The 24197-nt window shown below is 42.1% G+C and overlaps 1 protein-coding gene across 1 annotated transcript in view; it reads right to left on the bottom strand.

Moving 5' to 3' along the window:
• The window catches only part of LRP5 (LDL receptor related protein 5), a 1224287-nt gene that overhangs the window by 21948 nt on the left and 1178142 nt on the right, over positions 1–24197 (bottom strand). Inside the window, exon 19 of the mRNA XM_044065976.1 lies at positions 2144–2374. Coding sequence (XP_043921911.1) covers positions 2144–2374 — 231 coding nt within the window. The remainder of the gene's footprint in view (positions 1–2143; positions 2375–24197) is intronic.

The raw sequence follows: 24197 nt of genomic DNA, 5'->3' as shown, positions 1-24197 counted from the left end.
ATAGTCATCCCCTTTGGAAAAAACAAAGTACCCGCGAACTACCATATATGTGGTAATCCCCTAAATACAGAAAATATAATAAGGGATCTGGGGACCCAAGTAGATCGCAATCTCTCCTTTGATAACCATATTGCCAAGGTGGTTAGAAAATCCTTCTATGTGGTCCACCTAATCACAAAAGGGTTCGCATCTAGAACAACAGAGGTTATTGTGCCCCTCTACTCATCAGACCCATCATAGAGTGCAACATCCCCATTTGGGATGTACCTTACAAGACATCTGCAACCGCTGGAAAGACCACATAGGTACCTCACCAAGAGGATTACTGGCCTCAAACAGATGCCCTATGCAGCCCGACTGAAGAAACTCCAGCTGTACTCGGTTGCATACCGCTTACTCAGAGGTGATCTCTGCCTGACATACAAGGCCATGTCCAACCCAGAATTGATGGACATGCTCCACCTAAAAAAAACAAATCCCCAAGAGCCACACGCTCTAGGGATCTAAACCTCACCACAATGATAAATAGGACGTGCTAGAGGGATAGGTTCCTGTCCCAGAGACTCCCCATGCTTTGGAACAGGATTCCAATCTACATTAGGCAGAGCCCCTCACTCTTCAAGAGAAACATTTATGAGTGGATGGGAAACAGAAAATTTACCCGGGGATCACTGCAGTGGCTCTGCTGGACAGAGGGACAGGGAACTAATGGGTCTGCTGGACAGAGGCACAGGGAACTAATCTAAGGGGGCGGCGAAAGCCAACACAATCTGGCAAGGCTTATAGATGCCCATGGGCAGACAGCCTAGTACTTACCTATGAACCTATTAAAACTTTCACGTGAGCCACAACCTGCCACTCCGCTCTTTCATCTTTTCGTGTTTTTAGATAATAAAAAGTGAGAAGTTTCTTTGCTTCATTTTTGTGGTTTTAGTCCTTTAAAAACAGTTTGGGATCTGTTCTCCTACAAAGAATGACATGCAGCCATGTCCATAGTTTCCACCACACTACTTAGTTTTCCTCTTTCTGTCCTAGCCTTACAGGCTATAGGTAAGAAATACATTGCAAACTATCCTTACTTTATGGTTCAACAACAATTGGCTCAAACTATTTGTGCAACCTTATTGTGCATATCTTAATTATTCATATCAGCTAATGTACATTTGCAGTGTATGTATGGTCCTTTTATATTCTGTACTGTTGTTTCTGGATACTTAGCATTTTTAGGTGATTTCTGTTCCAAAGCCTGCTGACTATTAAGCTTCCCCTCAACTGGACAGTGCCAGTCATTCTCCAACTCTGGAGATATCACCCAATGATGAGGCAAGAGGTATCCAAGGGGGAGTCATATAAAAATCCACTAGGATGTCTTACAGTCTAGCTGGCATCCCAGCAAAGTTACCAACTGAATATCCAGCCTTATTTCTAGGCAAGTGGGAGGACATGTAAACATCAGTGTGCTGACCCACAATTCCCTCCTCTTCAGTGTGCAGCACTGCCACACACTAGCTATAAAGGTTACCACCCACTGGTGGCTTGATAAGCCTAATACTCACTTCCATGACATCCCTCTGAATCTCCACCCCTCCTTCAAAGAACAGTGATAGTGTACCTTCTATGGCCCCTTTAGGAATGGGTGAGATTGTAGTCACAACCTCCCCACCAACCCTGATAGGTCGACCAGTACTGTACACCTGTGACAAAACATGCCTAAGCCACTAGCTTACCTTTGGTTGCCTAGGCCATAGTCAGGGCTTTATCCCTTTATATCACCAGTGCTGGTTTCCAGCAGATTCCTCTTCCTGGATGTTCTCATCCCACTGTATCTTCTTGATAACTCGTCAAATAAGCAAACTAAGCTTTGAGAAAAATTAATGTCCGATTCAGTTACCCACTTCTTCAATACTGCTGGATCCCCACAACGATGGTGAAAAAGTAAAGAATATAAAGTGATAATATGGGAATATACAAGCCAAGATTCCCATTTTATATGGCCACACCCCTATTAAGAGATCTCCACATTACACTGAAAATGCATAGCTTGTACTTTGTCATATTACCATTTTTAGATTTTATATTATGCAAGTTAAGCTGTTTACTGACCTTGAATGTTCTTTTTGAAATCTACATTAATGTGTCTTACCAGTGAAAGTGCCATGTTGTGAGCTTCCAGGAGTTATGAAATTAAGAGGTACGTGTGGGGCTCCACTGATGTATTCATGAGGAAATGGTCCATTGGGGCTCTTGTAACGCCGGCATACCACTCGTTGGCATACGAAGTAGATTCCTCCAACGACAAACACTAACAAAATTATACCAATGACTGGCCCGATTGCAGTGTTATGGGAAGGCAGCTCATCTACAGTGGTTAGGCCTAAAAAAACACCAGGAAAAGCTAAAGTCAAGTTTTGCTACAACCTGTGCTCTTCTAAAAGAGCAAAAATATAATATAAATTATACCTCTGTAGAGAACATTATATTCAGTTACGTTTTTCAAATTAAAGACGATGTCCTACCATTGTCATAATGTGGTATAGAATATACATGTCAAGTGAGCAGTATAATTTGTAGCATATGTTTAACAGTATCACACTTGTTTACATTTCTGGGTACTCTGTAAAATGCAAGAGAATATACAAGTACACAAACCACACACCACAAAATGTACTGTACTTTTCAAATAAGTAAAAATATTTATTTTCACTCATGTCCTGCCAAAGCATAAAATTAAGCATAACATTCTGAAGCAAAAGCTACAGTTGTGCAAGTAGACTTATAACAGTAGACATTTGAATTATCACAGTTGGAGTAGCCTTAGGTATATGGATTATATCTTGCATAGGATGCAACAGACAGCTTCCAAAGCTTCAGGCACCTTCTAAACACCCAAAGAGTCTGTCAGCTTAAGCTGAGCTGACTAAAAAGAGGTCTGTGCCCCAAACCATTCAGAGCTTTCATGCCAACAGAGAGAGAGAGACTGAGCCCTGAAAGGACAATGCTATGAAAAACAAAAAGCAAATGTCCACATCTTAGCATACACAACACACCAAAAAACAAGAGGGAGGGGGGGCAGCTACTGCAGCAATGACTATTTGAACATCTACTTTTATGGGAAGTTTACTTGCACAACTATACTCGGTGCATCATACTGATCACTGCTGCAATAGCCTTAGCTATATGGGTGGATTACACTAGCTTACTAAATTTGGGAAGTGGAATGAGAAGGGTTACCCAGGGTAGAGTCGTCCCTAGAGAATGGTCCTAGCAAATCTTGATCTAGACCTAGACCTACAGAAGGAATCACGCTTGCAATGCTTTTGTAAAAAGTATGTACAGAGGACCAAGTTGCTGCTTTGGAATACTTCTAGAATACAACACTTTCAAAAAAAGCTACAGATGAAACCAAAGCCTTGTTAGGGAGGGCCTTGACCCTGCCTGGAGTACTTTTGTTGTGGCGAGTATGACAAAAGCTAACAGCCTTAGACAACAATTTGGAAATAATCTGTTTTGATGCAAGTTGTCCCCTCTTACCTTCACAAGAAATGAACATTGATACAAAGACCTGAAAGATGTACTTCTGTCAAAATAGTACCAGAGTTGTCTGTGGAGTAGGCTTTCCCCCTCATTTTTAGGGTCAAGAAACAGAATGGGGAGATGGATTTTTTGGCTTACAGTAAACTAAGGATACTACTTTAGGCATAAAAGAAAGATTAGTTCTCAAAGAAAGCCTGCACATGTGGAAAATGAGATAGGGCTGACTCATCATAAGAGCCTGCAACTCAAATACTCTTCTTACAGGTGTCAGAGCAATCAGCAAAACTGTTTTCCGTGTTAACAACCTTAAGTTAGCCATATTAGCTGGTTCAAATAGAGCAAGTGTTAGCTTCTCTAACACAAAATTAAGATCCCCAGGAGGAGCCACAGGTTTCCTGGAGGCCTCTTATGTAAACCCCCTTTAAGAACATCTGGTCATGAGACTGCCTTGATAAAGAAGGCTTCATAGGCAGACATGCTGAAATGGCCGATAAATGAACCTTGACAGAGGAATAAGAAAGACCATATGACAGTAGCTCACACTACTACTATATAACCAGAGAACAACTAGCCATAAATGGGTGCTGGTTATGTTGTTGGCTTCAACTAGAAAACCTTTTCCATTTGGTAATATATGATTTTTAGTAGCAGGCTTTCTTGTCTCCAACAGTACCTGCTGCATGTCCTCAGAAAACAAGTGCCTAAAAGGAATTAGGACCCTATCATCCAAGCAGTCAACTGAAGATGACTGATATTATTTATTATTATTTATTTATTTACATTTGTTGACCGGGAGAGTCTGTTGGAGTGTATCAAACACCCCTGTTCTTCTGCAAGTAGATCCATTCTAGGAGGAAGCTTGTGGTAATTGCCTCTGACCATTTCCAAAAGAAGGGAGAACCACAATTTCCTGGACCAGAAGGGTGTCACAGCAATGATCTTTGGAGGGGGGGGGGTTCCTTCTGAATCTTCAGAAGTACCCTGGACAATAGTGGAAAAGGTGAAAAGCCATAAGGATAATTTCAGACCAAAGAAAAGAAAAGGCATCTGTCTTTCAGGACTTCTAACACAGAGTCCTGGAACAGAATTTTGCCAGTTGACTGTTCAGACAGTAGGAAAATATTTCTACTTCAGGAACTCCCCACTGATGGATCAAATCATGGAAGATCCCTGACCTAGTTTCCATTTGTGAGGGATTCTGCCATGGTCCTGCTCAGCTTGGCTGCCATACAATTTTGCTCTGACAGAATGTCGGATGCCTGTAGAGCAAGCTTGTGCTGGGAAGCTACATCCCAAGCTAACATGGCTAATCAGCAAAGGTGGTATGCACTGGTTCCCTCTTGCTTGTTAATGTACCACATGACTGTGGTATTGTCTGTAACCAACTGAAGGGGTCCCACAGACCAAAGACATGTCAATGAGTTGAATGTCTTGACCAGGCAAGAGTCTTCTTGATATGTATGTGCTTGCATGTATCCTTGGTGTCCCATACCTGCTGCACTTTTAGACCTCCCAAATCTGCTCCTCAAGCAAAGTCAGAAGCATCTGTGGTGACTGCTTTGGAATGGGGATAGAGAAGAGGAGACCTGGATTTAAGGATATTTGTTTCCACCAAAACATTTCTCTTCTGACAAACTCTAGTACTGGGATCTGAAAAGATGAAGGGTGTTGATGCTGGGACGAAAGAGATTTCATATACCACTGTATCTTATGTGGAGTCTTGCAAGGGGTGTCATGAGAATCCTAGATGCCATGAGACCCAACATTACGAGGTATTCCCTTGCAGTGACTGAAGTCTGGGTGGAAAACCTTAGAAATAGATCTCGATAAAGATCTATTTTTTCTTGTAAAAGAAAAGCTCCTTGAGCTGAGGTGTCTAGTTGACATCACATGAACATAATACTGTGTGAGGGGAGTCAAACAAAGACTTTTGAATGTTCTCTTGGAATCTTAGCTTGTGCAAAAGATTTCTCACCCAAGAGTGTGACTCCTGACACTTTGAAAGAGACTCTGCAAAGATAAGCAAGTCCTATAAATATGGAAAGTGTGAATACCCTGTAGCCTGCAATGAGGTACAACTGGAGCCAAACACATTGTGAACACACTTCGTGCAGTGGATAGCCCCAAAAGATAAGGCAAAGAACTGATAATGTGATCCAGACGCACAAAATCTCAAGGAACACCTAAAGACTGGATGAATATATGTGATAAGCATATTTTAAGCCTAGTATTACCAAGAAACTTAGAAGAGGTAACAGGTAGTGAAGTGACATCATTTTGAATTTGGGCACTATCACAAACAGATTTAGGAAAGAAAGATCCAGACCTGGTCTCCAAGCATTTTCTTGTTTGGCAATATCATCTTTAATAAAACCCCTTCCCCACCTGTAAAGGAAGAACTGGCTCTACTACTCCTTGGGACAGCATGTGATGAAGAACAGGAAGAAACAAATGTCTTTGATCTGTAGGATGAGGAATGATCCTTGTAAGAAGGAATTTCCACTCACTACCATCTGTAACTCTACTGAATGATTTTCAGACCACATTGGTCTAAACAATCTGTTGCCAAGGAGAAAAACAGATTCAGACTTTCTGGAAGAGAACAGGGATCAGGGTGGGAGTGGGTCACAAGGTCTCCTGGACAGTCACTCAGACTTGCTGGATTGTCCTTGGCTTTTGAGGTTTGAGACTTCTTTTTGGAAAACCCTTGCCACTTCTTAAATGTCTGTTACCTGAATTCTGCTGAGACTTTATTCTTTTTTTTTCCTTTTTCTTTTTTGCTAAAATCACACAAGGAGAAAATTAATTGGAGAATTTGAAAAAGGAAGGCTGAAAAATTCTTTGGATCAGCTTGTCCCTTTCGTCACACTTTTTGATGATCTCTGCAGCAGAGGCGCCCAAACAATACATCCCTATCTAAGGGAGAATTTCAAATCTCATTTTTTTAATTATATGGGAGGTTCTGAGAATGCAGCCAAGCAAACCTCTAAAACAGTACCGGTGGCCAAAGCCCTGGAAGAGTATCACCAGAATCACACACACACAACACACTGCAAACAGCGAGTACTGCCTTGTGTGACAGAAGTAACCCAGTAATTTACAGCAGTTTTTTCTCATAAGAAAAAAAAACTGCAGATAAAACATTCCTCATGCTCTCACAGTATGTCAGAACAAACTTTACCATACAAGACTTACAACTTAAAATTCTGATCATCAAAGTTGCAGAAGTATACACTTTTTCCCATACCCATCAACAAAGTTTCCCATCCTTATTAGAAAGAGTAGGATTGAAATTAATTGCTTAGCAGCAGTGGAGTCAACTATGGTTATAGCAGCTTGGTTAGGTTTGGGAATCGTGTACAAACCCTTAAAAGACCTATACATCCTATCAATCCTTTTTAAGGGCAGCTAGTTAGCTGGCTGACTATCAGGAAAACTGCAAGCAGTAAGTCGCACATCATCAAAAACAGACAGGATAGGAAGAATGGGTCTATGTTCTGTTAAATCCTTCTGTAACAACTCTCAGTATTTTTTGAGGGACTGAGAAACCTTAGTGCTCTCTCAATGAAAACAGAGGCATTCTAGCAATAGTCTTTAGAAAAAAAGAAACCCTCAAAGGAAGAATCAGAAACTGTATTTTCCTTTGAGTCTGAATCAGAAATCAAGGGACAAAACCCCAAATCTGTTCTTGCATCTTCCTGTTCAGATTCAAAATCTTGAAGAGGCATCCCTCTTCCTTTTACCAGAAACTGCATGACAAGAAGTATCAATAGCCTGAATTAAACCTTGAGCCAGTCCCAGTAAACTACTCCAATCCAAAGAAATCTGAGAAGTAGATATGTACTTGGTTTTCTGTTTCTTTTTAACGGGAGAAATGGGGCCAACTGTGTCACTAACATTAGCTGCTACTACCCCAGGGATAGGCACAGCTTTCTGACATAGGTTCATAGGTATGTACTAGGCTAATGGCCCTGGAGCCTTTACAAGCCTAGCCCATAGAAGTGCCCTAGAATCGTGCTGCCCGACATTAGTTCCCAGTCTCTCTATCAAGGAGAGCCACTGGAGTGATCCCCGGGGTGAACTTTCTATTATCCATCCACTCATCAAGATTTCTCTTGAAGAGGGACAGCGAGGTGCTCTGCTTGACCTGTATGGGAAGTCTATTCCAGAGCATGGGCAGTCTCTGGGTTATGAACCTGTCCCTCCAGCATGTTCTGTTGATTGTGGTGATGAGGTGTGGTGAGGAGGGACTGGGATTTCTTTAGATGTAGCATTTCTAACAGAGCCGGGTCAGGCATAGCTTTGTAAGTCAAGCAGAGATCACTCTAAGTAGGTGATATGAGAAAGAATAGCTGGTGTCTTTTGAGTCGGTGTAGGGCATGTGTTTAATGGCTAGGATTCTCTTTGTGAGGTACTTCTGTGGCCCCTCCAGCTGTTGCAGGTGTCTAGTGACGTACATGCCAAATGGGGCATTATACTCAATGACTGGTCTAATGAGGGAAGAGTAGAGAGAGATGATGACCTCTTTCTTCCTGGATGCAAATCTCTTGGAAGTGAGATGTGCCATATAGAAGGACTTTCTGACCACAGTGGCAATGTGGTGGTTGAAGGAGAGTTTGCTGTCAACCTGCATCCCCAGATCTCTTATAACACACCTTCAGTGTTCAGTGAGTTCCCACTGATGTGGTAATTAGTGGGAACTGAGGTTTTACCAAAGGGGATGACTATGCATTTTTTGGTGTTAAGCTTAAGGCCATGGTTTTGACACCAGTCACTGGTCTCAGTGAGGCCTTTCTGCAGGATGTCTATATCACTTGGGGAGTTAATGGCTCCCAGCTTGCAGACACTTGCAAACTTGGTCAGCCAGAGTCCCTTTGTGTTGGCCTGGACTTCTGAGAAGTTGATGCTGAACAGGAGAGGACCCAGGACCGATCCCTGCGCAACTCCAATCGTGACTGGTCAGCAGTTGGAGTTGGAGCCCGCTACTTTGACACTGTCTGTTCTATCTGTGAGCCAGTTTGCAACCCACCTAATGATATAGGGGTTGATGCCTAGTTTGGTGTTTATCAATAATTCGCAAGTGAGGAATAGTATATCAAAGGCCTTGGCCAGATCGATGTAGGCTGTATGTACTGCCTTACTTTCATCCACAGCCCTAGTGACTGACTTAAAGAAGTCAACCAGGTTGAGCAGGCATTATCTCCTTTTCACAAAGCCAAACTGCGTGGGGTCTAGAGTTTGGAGATTTCCTATATCTTTGTTAATCAGGTCCATAGCTTTACATATCAGACTCATCAGGCTAATGGGGCAATAATTCCCAGGGTCTGTAGTCGCTCCCCCTTTATGGAGACTGATGACTGTAGCAGTGCGCCATTCAGTAGGGAGGGGAGGCTCTGACTGAACACAGCACACAGATGTGGTGCAGTTCACTTTGTACTCCATGCAGAACACAGCCATGGATATTATCGGGTCCCATGGAAGCTGTATTCTTGGCCTTGGACAATGCAGTTTTTAACCTGTGCTGCAGTAATTCTGGGTGCCTGGCATTCTTCCAGTATTGTGATTGGTCCTTGGGGGGGGGGGTAAAGCTGGCACTGAATCTGTCGGCCAGTATGTTGGCAATATCTGTTGGCTCACTATAGGAGGTACCATTGTGCAGTAACTCAGAGCAAATTTGGGTATTGCCATGGAGTTTCTTGATATAACAATAGAAGGCTTTGTGATTGTTTTTAGTGTCTGCCACAATTCTGTCTTCATAGCTGGCTTTGGAGGATTTCATGAGGGATCTCAAATCTTTGTTGAGGCTAATAAGAGAGTTTTTCCAGTCTTCGGACTTCACCTTTTTCTGCAACAGTTTCTTCCTTCTGTTGTAGAGTTTATTAATGGCAGGGGACCACCAGATTGGCTGTCTTTTTTTTGGAGGAGAGGGTCTTGGTTCTGTTGGGTATGGCTAGTTCCATGCATTTATGTACATGTTCGTACAGTACACTGGCGTATGATTCGGCAGCTATTTTCCATTGGCATGGGTGCCGTAAAGTTAGCCACCTCTGTTTTTAGGAGCCCAAAGTCAGCTTTGGAGAAGTTTTTCAAGGTGGTTACCTTTGTGGAGGGTGTGGGTGAGATGTGGATTTCCATGGTGATTAGTTTATGGTCGGATAGGACCAGGGAGGGATTGACTATTGGTGTAGTGTTAACCTGTGTTAGTAATAAGCAGGTCAAGGATGTTGCTTCCTCTAGTGGGGGTCAGAATGAGCTGGTCCTGGGCATTGGAAATGATGAATTCCAGGAAGCGTTAGGCCAGTGTATTGGTGCTTGAGTAGTTTTCCCAGTTGATGGAAGGGTAGTTGAAGTCTCCTAGTATGAGAGTGTTGGGTTGGACCTTGATAGATTCCAGGGTGCTTAGGAACGTGGAGTGATAGTCTAGGGACACGGTTGGGGACCTATAGCAGGCTATGATCTGGATCGCCATCTTACCCAATGTCAGTTGTACTTGAATATCTCAAATGAGTTATGCTGGGTACTAGTCTGGAGGTGTGCTTATCCTTCCTTCATGAATATGGAACCACCACAGCGCCTTTGGAGCTTCGGTTGATGTTTCTAGGCCAAAAGGTGTGGAATGAGTTACAGCCTGGTAGCACAGGGGTGCTGCCGCTTTAAAACCAGGTCTCCGTTACAGCACAAATGTTGATGTTCTCCATTTTGAAGAGTGCTTCGAGCGAGTGCATCTTGATATTTAGACTTCTAGCGTTGAGCAGCATAACCCTCAGATTGCAATTATTTACAGCTGTTATGGTGGTAATTTGGTCTGTGGAGCATCGCCTAAAAAAGGCACTATAGGGGTGGCAAGAGTCATAGCCAGTACCCAGAAACCCAGGGTGACAAATGCAGAATGTCTCTGGCAAAGCCTCGAGGTCTGTCAATCATGTCATCTTAAGCAGACAGATACTGGATCCCCTTAGAATGACACCAGAAACTTAGCAAATTGTTGAAATTAATCATTTTTTGTTTGTATTGCAGTATCATTCTGGGTGATGGTAGGATACTGCTCAGGGCTAAGATCATACCTGCCCAGGTTACATAATACGAGAGCTCCACCATGTCTCTTTTCATGTAGTCTAGGGAGGTGCATCTCAGGTCATTCACACCCACACGGACAATGACAGAGTCAAACTTGTACTTGTTGTGGCGTGACCCGAGTGCGTGTGCTGTGTGTTGGATTCTGGCACCTGATAGTTGACTGTTACTTTCTCCTTATTCAACCTAGTGAGTGGGACATCAGTGTGCCTCACTATTGAGTCCCCTATAATTAGTGTACAGGGGCTTAGGTTGAGGGGCACACTGTGGAGGTGAGCTATATGTCCTGCACTATGTGCTGTGTTGTGGTGGTTGTCTGCATTTCTGTCTTGGAGGTCTCTGCTGTTTGTCCAAATTTCTATTGAGAGCCTCCACTATTGAAAACCTTCCCTAATCCCTCTCCCTCTCCCAAGGACTGACCAGAGTAGCTCTCCCTTGCCTACTGAGGGAATCTCAACAGATGCAAAAGACATGACTAACCTCTGGCCAATAGTGGTTGTAAGTGCTACACCAGAGAGATTTGGGGTAAAATTTGAGTGGTTTGTGGTACAGCAAATGGCGGCTGAGGCAATTTGCTAGCATGATGTGGTGATAAAGGCTCTTTGCTTAACTTTTTCTTTTTGTGGCTAGAAGACAGACTGTGGGAGTGGGACCAACAATCTGTTCCATGATCAAGCCGAAAATGGTGCCTCTTTCCCAGGGAAGACAAGCAGCAAATGCTGGTAAAACTACCACTCTACAGAAGCTACTTTTTTAACAGAAAAAAAAAACTCAGTAAAAAGCACTTTCAAAGAAAATGGCAGCCCCCAGAATGGAAAATTAAATGCAATTTCCACACACAAAATGTTATCAGTTAGTTTACACTACTTTAAAACAGAAAAAAACAGTGCTCTGTTTAAAATTGCATTACAGTCTTGAGCCATTAAACTCAATACTCCTAGCTTTAAAATACCTTTCCTGAAGAGGAAAGTAATAAAACTTAAGTAAATGCAAGAAAATGTAAGTTTTGTTTTCCCAAAGGGAGTTTATCTGACCAGCAAAAGAAAGCATAAGCCGAACATTGATCTTCAAAAGCCTTAGAGGAGCATACTCCATCAGCAGTAACTCTCTGAAGAACTTTATACTCTGAAACTTGTCCTTTACTCAGCTCATCTTAAGCTGCTTGACAGTTTAGGCATGTGGAAGGAGATATGTAGCTTTGGAAGCTGGTCAGCTGTTACAGCCTCGGCAGGACATAGCCCATATAGCTAAGGCTCCTTCCTGCAGCAGTTATCAATATGAAGAACACTCCCAAATACAGCAGCTTAATCTGGTCAATAACATGCAGTACAACTAGTAGCCATTAGATGTCAATGCTGAGCAACTGATTAAATGAGTTGGCCTGGCAAAGGAAGTTAACCTGCAAAACCAGCAATTAAAAACAGCTTTTGAATCAATGCACTTCTTGTGCTCTTTATGCTGACCAAGCACTTGGAAACTTCTGCTCATTGCCTCCCAGATAAATTATTGTTGAGAGAGTCAACACTTCCCTTTAAGGCTTGATCTTTAAAAAGTGGTTAGGTGACATTTGAACATGAAAGTTAGAGTTACGTAAAGTGAAAAAGAAGCATGAAATGTTTACACTCAGTACTACGAGAAGTTATGGGTGAATAGCAACCCAACCCAACAAAAAAGATGGCACTAATTTGTTAATAATCCCAGTATGAATAAGGTCTCAGCATCAGCAAGTCAATGAATTATTCCAGCTTCTATGTCCCTGAGCTCAACACCAGAGTTCAGCACTTTTGAAGTTCAACACACTAGCCTTTAGATAAAAATGGACCAAGATACACCTGATAATGGCTTCCTCAATGTCATGAACGCACACTCTCAAAGCAGTTAGTGTCATACATTCATACTTGCATCTAGGAAAACTACTCACCTACCACCACATCAGCATGATAATGTCTACATATAGATAGCACCCATACCTCTCAGCCTCTTGGAGCAAGAATCCTGGACAAAGACAGAAATAATGGGGGGGAGGGGTAAAGGCCCAAAATCAGGGAGAGATTTTAAATATTGATCTTGCACACTTTGAAAGTTATTAGGTTTTAACAATGCATTTTCTGAAGGAAATGAAGTCTGAAACTCAAATAACAGTATATAGCAACTTAGCAACTTCAAAACTGGATGATTTACCAGGAAACCACACATTTTATGAGGAGCGCACCAAAAACATGAAGCAAAAGTCTGGACATTCTATGAAAATCTGGACAGTTGAGAGGTAAGAGGAGTGATGCTCAACAGTAGCCTTACTCTAGGGTAGTGGAATCCTTTTTTAATACAGTCCTCCACTAATGATTGAGATTATCCTCACAGACACTCTAAGGACCCATTCATCCCCATGAGGACTCTACAAACTGATTTGCTTTTTGAGAGTGAAATGTGAATGTACTAGGAATAATGCCATCATTCTGATTACGATTTTTTTTTTTTTGCATCTACAACTCCTGGCATGTGCTCAAGTCCAAGGGGTTGGTGTGCAATAGGCCTTTGTGATGCAAGCCATGCATCCACATCATGTGATCAAAAGGACCTACCCTCCTTGTAATAACAACCTTTTTTTGACTATTCTAACATGGAGTGTGCGCCCAAAAGAACATGACCCTCACTTCCCTTTGACAAAAGGTGAGCAGGCTTAAACCTAGACATTCTTCCCCTTCTCCCTGCAAGCTCAAACAAGCACTGAACTTTTAGTTGAAGTTGGGTCAGCTGGGTCATTCGGTACTATCGCTCTTCACTGTTGGAACTGGCAACGGTGGGGCAATCTTTGATGTGACCACGAAAGCTACATGGTCATCCATCAGATGAGAATATACAAAACCTGCCAAACAGAGCTCTAAGCCCCATGTATGCCTTCTTGAAAGTGGGGTAAATGTCAGCCTGTAAAAGTGTGATGAGTGACCTTAATTCCACACTTTAAAATAATTAATATGCAATGTGTAACTAAATCCTAGGGATACTACAGCTCTATTTATTTTACGGAGCTGGGTGTTAATTTAAAATTCAGACCTTGCAATTTTACTATTTATTCATACATTATGTCATCCTTGAACCACTATGCTACTGCTGTTTGCTTGTAAAGTATGCAGTACCATACCAGACTGGATCCAACACTGAACATCTGGAATGTCTTCTCCCAGAAGATTCAGTTTTTGGACTGTATAAAAATACTTCTCACAAATATGAAAGAAGACTGGGTTGCACGTAACTTGAGCACTACTTCCATCCAATTCAACTTCTTCAAGCATCTGTTATTAGTACAAATAGTAGCTAGAGCCCCTTCATATGACCCAAGTTCATCCTCTCCCTCTGAAACAAACGAGTTTAAGAAACTTTGGTTTACAAGGGGCCTGAGTTCCTTGGTTTCTGTGGCACAAAACAGAATTTGGAATAAAATCCTAACCCCTCTGGTCTGATGAGACTTCCTTTTTGGTCACTTTGCTTAAAAGGTGCAGCATATTCAATTCGGCCACATTTTTATGAGGAGGGGAGAAGGAGGGACTGTGGATGAAAGGAAAAGTAGTCTAGTAACACTGGAATAATAGCCCTCATCCAAGGGTTGGTTCTGACAGACAGCCATCCCACCTGACGGCTTCCAGGGGAAGCAGCAGGACAAAGTCTCAGGACTTTGATTCCTCCATAGAGGAACTGTGGTTGACTAGAGATTTGTGAGGAACCCATTCATGGTATTTACAACCTTTCTGGTCTTTGTCTGCCTGCTGGGAGCAGAATAAAGCCAGCTTTTGAGAGTCACAGTCCTCCAGTTTTCCTGTATAGCTGATGGTACCAGTTACATGGCTTTTCCATACATGCCACCCAGTACTCACGGGTAGAGTTCTTATCTCACTTTGTGATTTTCTCAATGGAATCTCATTTTTGAGTGAACTTAGGAGGCTTGCTGGCATCACCTTGCTGCTCTCCTATGTGAAGTAATAATTATACGTTTCTTGAAAAAACAAATGGTATACCCTGCCTAGAAATGTTTGCTTGTTGGCGCATACATAAAACATCAAAATTCAGCTGCAGTAGCTGGTGTTGTCTCTTATCAATAGAAAATTCAAATTCTCATTTTACAGACTAAAATGTAATACGTGAATAATGAGTATATAATAAGAAACTGAGCAAAATGTTTATTTATGACATTACAGATTTTCCTTCTGGTGAGTTGATGCTTGCTATGGTTTATAATGACTACATTTTCTTTGAGCTTCATCTTCTAGCCTGGATACCATGATCCAGCTTTGAAGTATCATCTCACAAGGAAGATGTAGAGAGTCAATAATCACTTACACAGTTTGGCTATAGTTATTGCATGGGTTCATAGGTTAGTACTAGGCTATCGGCCCCAGGGCCTATACAAGCCTAGCCATAACAATTCCCTGGCCATTTCTTCCCACACTATTTACTTCCTTGGACCCCTGTCTAGCAGGACGACTGACGTGATCCCTGGGGTGAATTTCCTTTCTCCCATCCAGTCATCAAGGTTCCTTTTGAAAAAGGCCAAAGAGGTGCTCTGCTTGACATGTATGGGCAGGCTATTCCAGAGTCTGGGGAGTCTCTGGGTCAGGAACCTATCCCTCCAGCATGTTTTGTTTATTGTGATGACAAGGTTTAGATCCCTGGAGCGTGTGGCTCTGAGGGATTGGGATTTCTTTAAGTGTAGCATGTCCAACAGCTTTGGGTTTGACATGGCCTTGTATGTTAAGCAGAAATCACCTCAGAGTAGACGATATGCGACAGAGTATAGTTGGAGTTTTTTAAGGTGGTCAGCATAGGGCATCTGCTTTAGGCCTGTGATTCTTTTAGTGAGGTATTTCGGCGGCCTTTCCAGTTGTTGCAGATGTCTTGAGAGGTACATACCACATAGGGTGTTGTATTCTACAATGGGTCTAATGAGGGATGAGTACAGTGGGACAATGACCTCCTTTTTTCTGGATGAAAAGCCCTTAGTGATGAGGTGTGCCACATAGGATTTCCTGACTGTTGTGGCGATGTGGTTACTGAAGGTGAGACCACTGTCCACCTGTGTCCCTAAGTCTCTTATCACACTTTCGGTGTTTAGTGTACTGCCACCTATGTGGCAATTCACGGGTGCATGTTTTTCCCCCAAAGGGGATAACTATACATTTCTTGGCATTGAGCTTGAGCCCATGGCTCTGGCACCAAGCATCTGTTTCTGTAAGGCCCTTTTGTAGACTATCTACATAATTTGGGGATTCAATAATGGCTCCCAGTTTGCAGTCATCTGCAAACTTTTTTAGCCAGAGTCCCTTACTGTTGGCCTGTACTTCACAGAAGTAGATGCCAAACAAGAGAGGTCCCAGGACTGAACCCTGAGGTACTCCACTTGTCTGGAGCTGGATTTGGAGTCAGCTACTTTTACAGTGTGGGTTCTGTCAGTAAGCCAGTTGGCAACCCATCGAGTGAAGTAGCGATTAATGCCCAGCTTTGTAAGTTTATCTATGATTCCGGAGTGGGGGATGGTGTCAAAGGCCTTGGCGAGGTCCAGATTGGATGTGTGGACTGCCTCACCCTTGTCCACAGCTCTGGAGACCGATTCAAAGAAGTCAATCAGGTTCAGGAGACAAGATCGGCCCTTAACGAACCCAAACTGGGTGGGGTCCAGTGTTTTAAGGTTGCCAATGTCTTTGTTTATAAGTTCCATGATAATACATTCCATGGCCTTGCAAGATCAGGCTCGTCAGACTGATGGGGCGGTAGTTCCCGGGATCCAAGGTGGATCCCCCCTTGTGGAGTGGGATAACTGTAGCTGTGCACCACTCAGTGGGCATGAAGCCTGAGGTGAGGGTGTGATTAAACATGACACTTAAGTGAGGTGTCAGTTAATTTTGTATTTCATGTAGTACACAGCCCGGGATGTCATCTGGTCCCATGGAAGCTGTATTCTTAGCTTTGGAGAGTGTGTTTTTGACCTGTGTGGCCGTTATTACCGGAATTTGGCAATCTTCTGGTATTGAGATGGGCCATTTAAAGGATGAGAAGGGGGTGAAGTTGGCACTGAATCGATCTGCCAGGATTATTGGCAATATCCTTGGGATCAGTATATTTAATGCCATTCTGTTGTAGCTCAGAGCAGATCTGAGCATTGCCATTTAGATTCTTGACATAGTTATAGAATGCCTTGTGGTTGTCTTTGGAATCTTTGGCAATTTTACTTTCGTAACTAGCTTTGGAGGATTTTATGAGGGATCTCAGCTTCATACTGAGGCTGGTAAGGGAGTTTTTTGCATCCTGGGATTTTCCTATTTTCTGCAACAGTTTCTTCCTTTTGTTGTAAAGTTTGTTTATGGCAGGGGACTACCAAATTGGCTTCCTTTTATTGGAGGAGAGCATCTTGGTTCTATTTGGGATGGCATGATTCATGCATGAGTGGATGTGCTCGTACAGTGCCTTAGTGTAGGACTCAGCAGTCGAACTTTCAGTTCCCATCTGCATGGGTGTCATGAAGTTTGTAACTTCTAACTTGAGTAGAATGAAGCTGGCTTTGGAGAAGTTTTTTATGGAGGTTTCCTTACTGGGGGGTGGGGATGGGATGTGGATGTTAAGGGTGATTAGCTTATGGTCTGACCTGACCAACGAGGGGGTGACCACACATGTGGAGCATCGATTTTCCATGTTGGTAATGACCAGGTCTAGGATATTAGAGCCCCTGGTGGGACTATGGATTAGTTTAGTTAAGAACTAAAAGTGGCAGACTCCCATCCAGAAGCAAAGGACCCTTGATTATGATTGAGAGACAAGCATCCTGGAGGTCTAAAGAAGGGATCCAGTCTGCTGAGCAAAGAAAAGACAAGAATGAATGAAAAGTTAACATATGGAATCAGCCTCTGGAGGAAGACTTTTCTAAGGCACTGAGATTCAAAGCAGATCTCATGGTCTTTATTTTCTTTAGTGCCAAAAAGAACCTGGAATAGTAAGCGGTTGTCTAAGGGCAGTCTGAACATACTACACAACTTTTTTTGAAGGACGCTGTCCAACTGGTGGTATGCTGCTGTCTTTTTCAAAGATAAGATTGTATGGAAGAAAGGACAAGATTGTATAGGTGGGGGGAACATTTCAAGACATAACCTTTGATTACTACCTTTTCTACTCTCCTACCAAAACATGAGGAAAAATGGCCTCCTACTCCAAATATCAAAGTATGATTCTTCTCCAGACTGCATCTCTAAATAAGAGGTGGCTGTACTGGGAAGTCAACACTGCTGCAAAAAGTTCAAAAGGTGCTCCCCTGCTGTCTCAAGTTTAGCTGAGCACGTTTTACAAAACCAGTGGGTTAAGCCCTAGCAATCAATGCTAGCCACTGGATTGTTGCTATGCTACTCCAGCTACTAGCAGGACCCCTTGTCTCTGGTAGCTCTACCTGAACCTACTGAAAGTCTTCTGAAGCAACTAGAAAAGACATGCCAACAACAGAAAGGGACTATTTCAAAATTTGGAAGTATTATATCATATGCCACCTAAACCATATTAGAGCTAAACCCGTGTTTTGAGCATTGTCTACAACTCTGAGCCTGACACTCAAAACTTTCAGTTGGTGGACAAAACCCACTGAATGTAGGGCAAGTATGGTAAATTAATGTCTTCAAGAGAACATTGACCTCCCTAAGCTATCTAGAGCCCTAAACTCACAGCTTGGAGAGTAATGGACTGCCTGAAATCAAGGAACAAGGATAAGCTGCAGGGCTGCTACTGCCACTACCTGGTGAGAACAGGAGTTCTCTGCCACAAAGTTCTTATAGGTTCATAGGTTGGTACTGGGCTATCTGCCCGAAGGCATATATTAGCCCAACCATGTTGTGCGGTATTCACCACCCCTTTAGTAGTTCCCTAGACCCTTGTACTAGCAGCTAGTACCCTTGGCCTCTATCTAGTAGTGTTGTTGGTGTGATCTCCGGTGTGAACTTTCTGTTACCCATCCACTCATCAAGGTTCCTCTTGAAGAGTGATAGTGAGGGGCTCTGTCTTATGTAGATTGGGACCCTGTTCCGTAGTAAGGGAAGTCTCTGCGAAGGGAATCTATCCCTCCAGCATGTTCTATTCATTGTTGTGTTGAGGTTTATATCCCTAGAGCGTGTAGCTCGAGTAGATTTAGTTTTGCTAAGATGGAGCATGTTCAACAATTCTGGGTTGGACATGGCTCTGTACCTTAGACAGAGATCACTTCTGAGAAAGCAATATGCAACAGAGAACATACTTAGCTTTTTCAATCGTGCTGCATAGGGCAACTGTTTGAGGCCAGTAATCCTCTTGGTTAGGTACCTCTTTGGTCTCAACAGCTGCTGGAGATGTCTAGCCAGGTACATTCCAATTGGTGCATTGTACTCAATAATGGGTCTGATGAGGGAAGAGTAGAAGGGCACCATTACATCCTTAGATCTTGATGCGATCTAGATCCTTAGTCTTGGGTGACTGAAAGGTATGGTCAGCCCTGAAAACAATGAGGTTAACTGTATTATGCTACTAACAGTTGTGCATTGACGGTTTGTGAAGGTTGTCAACTACCGACTGCTTGTACCAGTCACTGCTGAGGAGAAGGTATGTAATTCTGGACTCCTCATTCCCTGCTCCATGAAAACCCAGACAGACGGCTGGGAAAATGGCAGCAAAGCAACAGGTGTGAGGCCAACTTCTTTTTGGTTACCAAGTATGGTGACATGCTCATTTATTAATAGTGACAAGCTTTAGACAGTGCTAGACTGGTTGGAGTGTTATGAGCAAGAGCATAACTGAAACAAAATGCCTGATCTGCTAGTATGAGAAAATAAGATTTCCGTTATGTACTCACCGCCTTGAAAAGTGACTAAATGAGTACTTCTCCCTTGGTTAAAATCAATTTTATTGTGCTAATAATATGAGGGATAAACAAAAAGATATAATTTTGGTCAGAAAAGTCAGGCAGTCATCTTTACCTAAATGCCTAAGAAACTACATCAGTGGTTTAAACTCTATAAAGTTTTTCCGGCATCTTTTCAATACACATCCAACTTATTAAGAAAACATTTCATTGGCATTTTATCCACTGTCAGTGTAGACATGGGATATGGAACAGAACACTAGAGCAGTCATTTTCTTTCAGCAGTTCACATGCCAGCCCAGAAGACAATTTTCTGGGCATACACTTTAAGAAAAATATTTGACATACATTTTTTGAACAAACTAGAATGTTTTAACTGAAGATATGGTTATAATCTACTGCATGCTGTTAAGACTTACAGAAAAGTATTAACTTTTAAACAGTGATAACACAAGATCATCTCTTGCCATGATTTCTGGTAGAGAGAATATTATAAATAGTGAACATCACCAGATTCAGACTCGATGTCTGCGGTACTCCACAATCCAGAGAGTAGGAAGGAGATGTAGAATATTAAACACTACCCTACGAGTATATCCTGAAATGTAGGATGCAAATCATTCTAGAACAGGAGCATAGAGGCTCCAGTGAAGTCAAAGATATTCAAAAAGGATTTCATATATAAATTTTATCAAACATTACCAAGAGATCAAGTCCAGTAACAATGCTAGTTTCCTGCCATAACAGGATCACTTCCTAGCCTAGTTATGAAAGTCTCAGTGATGTGGTGAGACTGACCACTGAATAATAAGAAACCACCTGAATGTATGCAGGTAAAGATAAGATTCAAGCTGCAAAAAGATTTTTGTCTGTATAACCACTGAGGAAAAGCAATTTGAAAATTAGACAAATTAATGGGATCTAAAGATGCTTTCCTTGGAGACTGGGATAACAGGCATCTTATTTAAATGTTTCTGCAAAGTCACCTTAGAAGCAGAGGTCAGGAAACTATTAGACATAAGTAAACCCATATGTGGAAATATTTCGCCAACTGGACAAAGAAGCATTCATGTACCCTTTAGACCTGTGACAAATATCCAAGACTGTGAATGGCGCAATGCTCCATCTTCAAAATAACTTGACTTACATGATCATGTTTTACAACATTCTAAGGCATGCAACCTTTCCTGCTACTGTTAAAAGGGTTCAGTAAAAGGACAATGAAATACGAGTTCCTGCTACTATTAGAAAATGTAGGTTCAGGCAAAATGACAAGGAAATATGAATTCCAAGTCACAAATAAAAATCTTTTCTTGTTAAAAAAAATATGTGTTGACTAATACTAGAAGCTCAGCATCAAATGCCTTGGACCCCCCCCCCAAAAAAAAAAAAACCTGGTAAGGCCTACTTCTGTGATCTATGAAAAACACAACCTTTCCTATTCTACTACAAAGTATATTTATAATCTTCCCACTTTACTTTTTGCCTCCAATCCTTCATATATCCTCCTAATTAACCATATTTCGATTCTCGGCTGGAGTGCGGGGAGTGCCTTCTGTGTGGAGTTTGCATGTCCTCCTCACGGTTGGGTGGGCATTCGAAAGACATGCGTAAATGGGTGTGCCTTCGTTGAAGGTTGGACGTCGAGCTGGCACCTCGGCATTCGTGAAAATCTACTGCCAATCATTAGCGGACCGGAGTTCCGCTGTGGCGACCCCTAACCGGGAAAAGCCGAAAGACAACATCATTAGTGGCAGAGAGCCAAACCCACTACTTCATACATGCCCCAAGGGGGAAGAGACCCTCAGCACCTGAGATGCCAGGATTCAGTCCTTGAGGTCAGATGCACTCCACCCCCGTGCTACAAAATTGTTGAAACTGATACTGTTTTCGCAGGTTCTCCTCCAGAAGACGCCACTCAACACCGTAGTTCAAATACAGAAGCAAATAACTCTCTGACATTCACAGCAGATATCTAGAGTTATTACGTATGGAACAGCCAGGGCCCACAGCTCTTCTTCCTGTAACACCGAATTTTGATTACATGTTTGACATTACTTGAACTGAACCAGAGTAACAATCTCTTCCCAAAAAACCCACACAGTTCTTCTAGTGTTCATCTGAAAAACAAATATTCATATAAAAACCTCCGTCACAAACCTGGTAGGCAGGCTCACTTTGAGAGATGAGATATGTACTGAAAAGGAGTGCCTTTAAACAACGCACACACTACTGCTGATTTGCTGGTTATTTAAAGAATCAAACAAAAACACTCGTAAATGTAATGTACTCATACAGTCTTGCTATATCACTTTTTATCCCAATTTTCTACAAAATATAACCAATAAAAGCACGTCAAATCACTGACAAACTGCAACAGATAAGACTGTTGCCATATTTTATGTATTAACAGTATAATAAGATGTGGCTTAATCACAGATAAAACAAAGCAACTAAGCTTTTGAATTTTCCTGTTCCTTTAAAAGCAGGAGTGTTTATCTGACCTGCTTGCTGTTTTCTGCCAGACTTATTCCTGACATCTGTCTGCATCGATTCTGAATTGAAGTTTTTCATTTGCTTGACTATTTGTTTATCTTTTTCTTATATTGCATTTGTTTTGTTTTAAGAGGTCTTGGCTAGGGTCAGTTAGAAAAGAATTCCTTTGCAGACAGTGAATGACATCCAGCTAATTAGTGGGAGGACCTGAGAAAGACTCACCCCTTCCTCTCAAATTTGAATTATTTTGTTTCCTTCCTTCCCACTTACTAAATAAAACTGCACTTTACACAGCTGCTTTTACTGTATTTGTGCTTCCTACTTGATTCTTTATTTTGATTTTTGCTGCTTGTTTTTAAAAGTGTTAAAGTTAAAATTATTCTGCTGCATGTTTTACTGCTTGTTAGTACTCTGACTAAATTGTAACTTAATCTAAGCCTCCTAATTTTGATTTAAATACTTGGGTTTCAAACTAGTTATCTTACATAAGGAAGGTTTGCGGTCTACACTCTTGTGGCAGGAGAAGTAACTTACATTCTTCTAAGCTGGGAATTGCTGGTTGAAGGCTTACAATGTATGTTACTCCAAGTGTCTTTGTTCTGGTTTAAGCTCAATTAACTGGAGCTGCTCTGCATTTGACATCCTTTGCCAGAGGTCCACAGCGTTTCTGCTAGAGTCCAAGTCATCCAAAGCTAAGAAAAATAAATTATTCTTATTTTGAGCTTGATTTGCACTTTCTCACCTGTATTTTACTGTTTTGCTGCATTAATTTATAAATTTTGACTGTTTTTACAGTTTATTAATACATGAACTTGTTTTGTACTGAAATATTTCTTAGTTACCACAGACTACAAAACAGACTTGCTGAATCTAGCCTGCTTTTCATGCACCTGAACTCAAATCCAACCATTTTATATTAAGAAAGGCCCCCATGCACCCTTGTGGCAGAAGTGTGTGGATATAGCCTTGTCTGTGCTGGGGATTCTGGAGGAAGGATCATTGTGCGACTTCCTATTAACAGATTACTTTAAAACAGTTTAATTTCACCTGTACATAAGCCTCGCATTTGCTCGTAGCTGAGCACTGTGCAACAGGGGGTTAGCAGTGCCTTGTGTAGAAGTAAACACATAGAAACTATTTTTTCCCTAGACAGCAGTCAGTGAAACCCTCCCAGGTTCCCTCTGCTCTGTGGGCTACGCAGCTGTGCACTTCTGCTACAGGCAACTCAGCTGAGCACTGAGGAGCATCGCCCCACATTGCATTCCTGACCTTTTACAGAGTAAATCCCCTTGTTATTCCCAGAGCAATAGCTGATCTAATTTGCCTTCTCACAAATTAGTAGTTAAGAATTATCTGCTACTATGGACATCCAGTTTCCCAACATTTCTCCAGCCAGCCTGATTGGTATGGGCATCCTGAGGCAATGTAGCAATTGCCTCATGTATACTGACAACCTCTTGCTCCTAAAGCAAACAAATACAGTATGTGAGAAATGTAACTGTACCATGAAACTATAATCAGTCCTCTTACATAATAAACAAGACAGCAAACAGGTTGTCAGCACACACCTCTCTCCACTCAAAGAAGATAAGATCAAAACACACAAACCTACATATGCGGAGGTACTCACCAAGAGCCTACCAAAAGATCAGAGACCTCATACGTACAAACAACCTACATGAACAGAATCCACCACTACACATAACACACACACCAGTGTCTCAGCAATTAAGCCCCTAAGGCAAAAAACACCTCAAAACCTAATGTCCTAGTCATAGACGACTCAACAGTGAGTCACACAGATGTCCCCCCTCACCAGTTTGTAGAAGAAGGTCATGGTCAGCTGCCTGTCAGGTACCAAGATACGTCAAATCACGCACAAACTCAAGTCACTCAGCAACAATTACCATTATGACTGCCACAGTACATGTTGTAGTGAATGACTTGAGACATACCTCTCTGGACTATATGTAGACATACATGACTGAACTATTAGATTATGTGTCTGAGGTGGGTCTATGGTTAATGATCAAATGGAATGTTCAGCAAACAGCCGTTCATCATACATAGACCAGCAAAACTTCCCTATATCGAAAGGCCAAATGATCACAAAAATGACACTGAACGATCATAGTTGGCCAACATAAAGGGATGGAACGTAGTACCTACTTACTGGTAAGGAAAGGTAAGGGATCCTACCCTTCCCCCACGGTAATACAATGTCGGAAATGGT

This window comes from Protopterus annectens, chromosome 3.part0 (genome assembly GCF_019279795.1).
Source record: "Protopterus annectens isolate FY-2018-M chromosome 3.part0, PAN1.0, whole genome shotgun sequence".
Classification (NCBI taxonomy): domain Eukaryota; kingdom Metazoa; phylum Chordata; order Ceratodontiformes; family Protopteridae; genus Protopterus; species Protopterus annectens.
This window is presented reverse-complemented; position numbering and strand designations above follow the sequence as displayed.